Source organism: Chamaea fasciata, unplaced genomic scaffold, assembly GCF_029207755.1.
Source record: "Chamaea fasciata isolate MVZ Bird 193981 ecotype frontalis unplaced genomic scaffold, bChaFas1.0.hap1 SCAF_32, whole genome shotgun sequence".
Taxonomy (NCBI): Eukaryota; Metazoa; Chordata; class Aves; order Passeriformes; family Sylviidae; genus Chamaea; species Chamaea fasciata.
This window is the reverse complement of record NW_027094117.1, coordinates 737722-745150: the sequence shown is the minus strand read 5'-3', so window position 1 is coordinate 745150 and position 7429 is coordinate 737722. Positions and strand designations below refer to the sequence as shown.

The 7429-nt window shown below is 55.9% G+C and overlaps 1 protein-coding gene across 1 annotated transcript; it reads right to left on the bottom strand.

The window, feature by feature from the left end:
• Nucleotides 1–5161: 5161 nt before the first annotated feature.
• On the bottom strand, nt 5162–7222 carry LOC136303385 (zinc finger and SCAN domain-containing protein 2-like). The gene is made up of 2 exons (XM_066207066.1): nt 7217–7222; nt 5162–6881 (listed from the first exon to the last, which is right to left on the bottom strand). Exons 1-2 carry the CDS (start codon nt 7220–7222, stop codon nt 5793–5795), a joined length of 1095 nt encoding a protein of 364 aa, XP_066063163.1. The 3' UTR covers nt 5162–5792.
• Between the last annotated feature and the right edge of the window lie 207 nt (nt 7223–7429).

Sequence of the window (7429 nt, the reverse complement as noted above, 5' to 3'; positions counted from 1 at the left end):
GAACACCAGGAACAGGAGTGGGGACACATGAAAGGAAATGGGGACACCAGGAGCAGGGTGAAGACACCAGGTTGGGGACACCAGGAATGCAATGGGAACACCAGGAACAGGAGTGGGGACACAGGATGGGGAATGGGGACACCAGGAACAGGATCGGGACACCAGGAGCAGGGTGGGGACATCAGGTTGGGGACACTAGGAACGGGATGGGAACACATGAAGGGTGTTGGAGTCCCGGGCATCCCTCTGGACGCCCTGGCAGGTCACAGGCCTCAGCAGAGAGGACTGGGACCCGAGCAAGAGGGTTTGAGATCTGTACAAGAGGGTTTGATTGCTGGACCGGGGGGTGTGGAGCCAGTCCAGGCAGGTTGGAGACCCTGGCACAGAGCCCAGAGAGACCCAGCCTTTGACTTCAGTCTGTGGAAAAAAGCTTCTAACACTGAGAGAAGAATTAATTAGAAGTCACAAAGGTGTGACAGACAGTAGTGCAGTGTGTCACAGGGTGGAAAATTTTGTAGTTTTAGGGTCCTTAGTATATAGGTGCATGGGGAACAAGATGGGAGGATTTAGGGTGGTGCCCTGAGTTCTTCCTTCTCCCCTGGCCTCCATCTTCTGGTGACGGTGGCACAAAGTAGTTCAAGGAGATTGGGTCAGAGTAGAGACGACCCATTTGGTATAGGTGATAGGCATTGGCACGTAATTGTAAATAATATACACGTAGTTATCTGGATAAAAAAACAGCGACCTCTCATTGCGGGGGGAGTCGTCCTGTGTCCGAGCAGCAGAGCAGACCTCGGCAGGGCACACAGAACATTATGAGATAACAAAATAATAAACAACGCGGGAAACCAAGAAAAACAAGGCCTTGAAGACTCCGTTTCTTTCTCATGTCTGGCTCAGGACCTCCAGAGGCAAAAGACTTTTAACCACCTGAACCTCAGGTGAGAGAACCAAACCCGAGATCACCCTGCCCTGGGGGGGCCTTGAGAGGCACCTGAACCCCAGCAGGGCATCCAGCGAACCCCAAAAGGTGCCGGGACCCCCCGTAAGCCACCGGGGGAATTTGGGAGGGGGCGCGTGGGGGGCGCCCAGGTTGGGCCCAGAGCCCAGCACTGCCCCAGCCCGACCTGCCCCGGCTCCATTCCGGCTCCTCCCGCCGGATGACGCGGCGTTGGAAAAAGGGGGACAAAGGGTGGGCGCTGGGCCCGGGGGGAGCGGGAGAAGGGGTGGTGGAGGAGGAGGGATGAGGAAGGAGCAGTGGAACGATAGAGGAGGAGTCGGGGCCATGCGCGAGGAAGAAGAGGGAGAGAGGAAGAGGAGCAGGAAACGGAACAGGAACAGGAGGAAATTCTCGGTTCCAGCGCCCGCTGTGTCCGCAGCACCTTCGGCCTCGGCAGCATCACCCGCCTCCACCCCACATGCCGCAGGTGAGCGGAGACGGGAAGCTCCCCCCAAATATCCCGGGGCGTTCCTGGTGGTTTTTCTGGGGGTTGTGGATATTCAGACCTTGGAGGGCCACAAAGCTGAACCACAAATGCCCCTTGGCAGATAATGGGGGTCCACGACGGCTTGGGGTTCTCTCTTGGGGAGGGGTGCAGGTGGTCGCTGCCGGCGGAGCGTGGGCGGATGTGGGATCGCCGGATCATCCCTAAGCGAGATCCTAGAGAGGGGGGACAGCAGGAACCACGGGACCTCCATCGGCCTGGGGAAGGGGACCCGCAAAACACCAAAGTGTGCAGATCAGAGAGGGGGAACTCCTGGGAGGGTGTTTTGGGATGAATCTTGGTAGTTTGAAAAATTTGATGGACACAGAATGCCTGGTGACTTCCTGACATGGACTTAGGCAGTAGAAACCCCCATCCCAAGGCACTCACCCCTTGTTTTTTCCCCCAAACCAGGATTTCTCATTCCCAAGCCTAGGCCCCATGGAGAAGGTGGAAAAGCCCCGGAGATCCCTCCGGAGGAGGGGCTGCAAACCCAGCCCAGGGAGCTGCGTGGAGGAAAGACCCTCCCTGTGCCAGGAGGGCAGCTGGAGATCCAGCTGGAGCTCAGAGCTGGTGGAGAAGCCTCAGGCTGGGGAGAAGCCCTATGAGTGCTTGGAATGTTGGAAGAGCTTCAGCTGCAAGTCTGGCCTCAACAACCAGCGCAAGATCCACACTGGGGAACGGCACTACGAGTGTGGGGAATGTGGGCAAAGCTTCCAGCGGAGCTCCAGCCTCATCCGGCACCAGACAATCCATACTGAGGAACGGCCCTACAAGTGTGGGAAATGTGGGAAGCGTTTTAATCGCAACTCCCACCTTATCAGGCACCGGCGCATCCACACTGGGGAGAGGCCCTACGAGTGTCCTGAGTGTGGGAAGAGCTTCTCCAGTAGCTCTATCTTGACCAGACACCAATGGAGGCAGCACTAAGGGAAGCCCTGCGAGTGCCCCGAGTGCGGGAAGAGCTTCGTGCGCTGCTCCAGCTCCATCCCCCATGGGAAGATCGGCGTTGGATGATCCCCAGTGACCCCCGTTGGGCAGAGCCCCAGTGATCCATGGTCCTGGTGATCCGTGTTGGGTGTGGGGAAGGTGTTGGAGAGATTTCTTTCCCTTCTCCTTCTGCTGCTGTGGTTTGGTTGGGAATAAATTCCTTCCCTGTGGCCACGCTGGGTCTGTTGTGGCCGTGCTGGAGTTTGCTGAGGGATCTCTCCCTGTCCTTGTCCCCATCCAGGACCCCTCAGTTCCATTTTCTGTCCCCTGTGCAGCTGTGGGGGGCAGGGACAGAGCGGCTTTGGTGGGTGCCTGGCATCGGGCCAGCATCGCCCCCTGCCATGGGCACCCCTGAGATCCCAGTGTGGGGCTGCATTCCCCCCTCCTCCTTTCCAGGCTGCACTGTGATCTGAGAAACGCTCGTTAGGTCTTGTCCTTGGAAACAGCACCTGGGCTCAGCCTTTTCCGAGCTTATCAGAAATACTGCCCGCCACCAGGAATTGCCAACAGGCTCCTGTTTTCCTTATGACCAGCCTTGGAAAATATTCCTCTTGCCGGAATGGCTCAACATTCCTGTTCTCACACATTTCGAGAAAGTGCTGACCCAAACTGTGGCCGGGATGAAACATTGTTATGACTGAAGCCCACTCTCCTGTGGCCCCATCAACAGTGGTCCCAAAGGAGACCCTTTGAGCTCTCCTGGGCCACCGTGGGCTGTGACAGCAATGTCCCTCTGAGGGGCCTCTCAGAGCCAGCAAACCCTCGGGTTGGCTCTGCCTGGAGGATCCCTGAAACACGACGTGTCCTGGGCCGATGCCCTCACTCCTCAAGGCCCCATCCTTCGCCCAGCGGGAGATGCAAAAACATCCCAAGTGAGGATTTCACTGAGCTCTGAGGGGAATTTGTCACAGTCATTGCTTGCACTGACTGTTCCTGTCTGTGAGTGTGCACCTCCACATTTGCTATAGCAAATCTGGGAGAAATACTGCTTTCTTAGCTGTGGAAGTACCTTGGACATCTAAGTTAGGCCTGTTAGTAAGGTTCAGTTATAGTTATGAACATACTGAAATGCAGGGAAGTGTTGTCCTTTTTCCTAAGTTGTTAAATGGAAGTTTTGAGCAAAGTTATGTGTTGCTAAATGTAGTTTTTCTGTTAAGTTGCTAAGTAGAACTTGGAAGTCATACTGTAAGTTAGGTTAAATGCTATTAAGTGTTATTCCTCTGCTGAATTAAGGTTAAGCTGTAAGTTAAGTGAGGTATAAGTTCAGTGTTGTTCCTCAATGAATTGCTAGGCCTAAGGTATAAGTTAGGTTACAAATTAAGGTAGAAGTTAAAATGCTGCTCAGTGTTGTTAAGCTTTTGGGCTGTGATCCTTTCAATCCTTGGCAGCCTTGTCTTTTGTCCCATTCACTCAAACACAACACACACCCATCCACACCACCTAGAGAGTTCTCAGTTCATTTCCGGTTTGGTTGCCTGGATTTGGTTTGGTTTTGGTTTTGCTTGTTTTCCCTTGTTGTGCCTTAGCTGTGCTGTAGGCAGCAGAGTGAATCTTCCCAACCAACTTGTTGTGCTCTGTCCCTTCATATTAAATCTGACTTTTGTTCATGCCCCTGCCACTGATTTTTAAGCAATCTCAAACACTCATTCATGACAGCACCACCATGTCCTGCATCACCGAGGGCGCTGACACCGCCCGTGTCACAAAGGGCCACACCCGGCCCCCAACAGCAGAGGGACAGACTGGAAGCGCCCGGAGCAGCCCCGGCCTTGTGGCCTTGTAGCCCGTGCCGTGCCCAGAGCCCCGGGAGGCTTTGGCCACGGTGCCCCCGACAGCCCCAGCCCCGCCCTGCAGAGCCCTGGGGCTGCAGCCCGGGCTGACCCTGCGGGCCCCCAGAGATGCCGCCGGACGCTGCCCACAGCAAGGTGCTGACGGGGATCGGGGCCTTCGGGTTGGGCTTGGTCTTCCCGGCACTGGGGCTGGGCTTCTACCTGCGCCAGAAGGTGAGGGGGGCTCCTTGGGGTCGTGTCCACCCTCCCCCGCAGCGTGTGTGCTCCCCCCGGGGCCCCCAGCCCGGTGTCACCCCCTTTTCTCTGCCCACAGAGCTCCTGAGCCGCCGGCGGCCGCTGCCCCTCCCCGTGGCCTCGGGCCCGGCCGGGCCCCCCTGCTCCGTCCCCGCGCTGATTTGGGGGGATCATGTGTCCCTCCAAGCCCTGCTGTCACTCTGGTCCCCACCCAGACGATCTCAGTGCTCCCAATAAAGCTTCCCAGTTCGCCCCAGTCGCAGGGAGCAGCTGCTCCAGAACCTCCGCCAGGGTCTCCCAGCACAGCCAGAGCCACTGGGCCTGGGGTCCCCAAAGCCCTCAGCAAGCCCCAAGGCCCTCCCAGGAACCCTCAACTCCCTCAAATCCAGCATCCCCCACAGCCCCTGCAAGTTCCCCCCATGGCACCGGCCATGGCCACGTCCCCACATGCCACTGACCATGTCCCACCATGTCCTCACCCACGACTGTCTCCCTACCATGTTTCCATCCCTGTCATTGTCCCCCACGTTCTTATCTGTGCCCGTGTTCCCCCTGTGTCCCCATGAATGGCCACGTCCCACTCAAATGTCCATGTGCGCCCATGCCACTCTCCATGTCTCTGTCCCACCATGTTCATGTCCCCCCCATCATCCCAACCATGTCTTAGTTCAACGTCTTTATTTTTACCCCACTGTTGGATATTTAAATGGATGAAGAGAAATGAAAAGCAAACCAAGGCCAAAAGAAAAGGATTTCCCTGTCCATGCCGGCTGAGGATCCACGTGCTTGGGTCGGAGGGAAGAACCATTTTTGGAGGGATTTCCACCCCACTGCCTCCAAAATCTTGGTCTTGGCCCCAGATCATCACCATGTGGCTGCACAAGATGCCCTCGGGCAATAGGAAATCAAAATCGTGTGGAATCCCTGAGGTTGGAAAAGATCTCGAAGACCATCCAGTATTCCTTGATGCCACCAAAAGATAGGACTGAACGAAAAAAATTTTCTGGGGTTGAAAGTCAACATATCCACTCTCCCTAAGGAATTCCCAATGTCAGTCTGCGTTGCAAGGGATGTTTCTGCCCCTGTGTTCATCCAGGTGCCCACGGGGAGACAGGAAGATGTGGATCCCCCACAGCCAGGTGTCTTCCCAACACAGATCACCAGGACCACGGATCACCAGGGCTCTGCCCAATGGGGTCACTGGGGATCATCCAACGCTGATCCTCCCATGGGGGATGGAGCTGGAGCAGCACACGAAGCTCTTCCCGCACTATGTGTGCTCTAAGGGCTTCCCTTAGTGGTGCCTCTGTTGGTGTCTGGTCATGTTAGATCTGTCGGAGAAGCCCTTCCCACACTCAGGACACTTGTAGGGCCTCTCCCCGGTGTGGATGCGCCGGTGCCTGATGAGGGTGGAGTTGTACTTGAAGCCCTTCCCGCAGTCGGGGCAGCGGAATGGCCTCTCATCCGTGTGAATCCGCTGATGTTGGAGGAGTTCGGAGCTCCTTACAAACCTCTTCCCACACTCAGGACACTCATAGGGCCTCTCCCCAGTGTGGATGTGCTGGTGGTATATCAGGTTTGAGCTCCATCCAAAGCTCTTCCCACAATCCAAGCAGGTGTAGGGCCCTTCCCCCGTGTGGATCACCTGGTGCCGGATCAGGTCATAGCTTGCCCTGAAGCTCTTCCCACATTCCCCACACTTGTAGGGCTTTTCCCCAGTGTGGATCCTCTGGTGTTCCCTCAGCTGGAATCTCTGGATGAAGCTCTTCCCACATTCCCCACACCTGTGGGGCTTTTCCCCCGTGTGGATCCTCTGGTGTTTCCTCAGGCCGGAGCTGTACCTGAAGCTCTTCCCACATTCCACACATCCATAGGGCCGTTCCCCACTGTGGAGCCTCTGGTGCTGCATAAGACTGCCCTTCTGGCCGAAGCTCATCCCACATTCCCCACACTCACAGGGCCGTTCTCTGGTGTGGATCATCTGGTGTTTCACCAGGTGGCCCTTCCGGCTGAAGCTTTTCCCACATTCCCCACACTTGTAGGGCCGTTCCCCGGTGTGGATCCTCTGGTGTAGCACCAGGCTGGATCTGAAGCTGAAGCTGTTCCCACACTCCCCACACTTAAAGGGCCATTCCCCGGTGTGGATCCTCTTGTGTTGGATCAGGTGGGAGCTCCAGGCGAAGCTCTTCCCACATTCCCCACACTCGTAGGGCCGTTCCCCAGTGTGGATCACCTGGTGCTGGATCAGGGCAGAGCTGTAGCTGAAACCCTTCCCACATTCCAGGCACCTGTGGGGCTTCTCCCCTCCATGAGGCTTCTCCACCAGCTCTGAGCTCCGGCTGGATCTCCGGCCGCCCTCCTGGCACAGGGGGGGTCTCTCCTCCTCTCAGCTCCCTGGGCTGGGTTTGCAGCCCCTCCTCCTGCGGGATCTCCGGGGCTTTTCCTCCTTCTCCATATGGACACTCCTTGGGAATGACAAATCCTGGTTTGGGGAGAAAACAAGAGGAGAGTGCTTTAGGCTGGGGGTTTCTCCTTGCCCAAGTTCATCTCAGGAAGTCATTGCTACCTCGTGTCTGTAAGAACCTCCAAAACACCAAGATTCAGCACACAAGTCCTCCAAATGTCAAGATACAGCTCAAAAACTCCACAAATACTGTACTTTACACCAAACTTTCTCCAAAATATAAAGATGCAGCCCCTTGCAATAAACCAAGATACCAACATTTAGGCCCAATAATACTCAGAAAAACCAAGATTCACTCCCACGAAAATGATGAAGACCCGTAAACAGGGAACCCCCATGAAAGGAAGAAAGGAAAGTGTCTTTAGAAACAGATGCTGCGAATCTGCTTGGGGATAGGGCCAGGCACTTGGACATAAGGAAGGGACAGAAGAAGCCATCACTTCCACAAAATGTTACTAACTGACCAC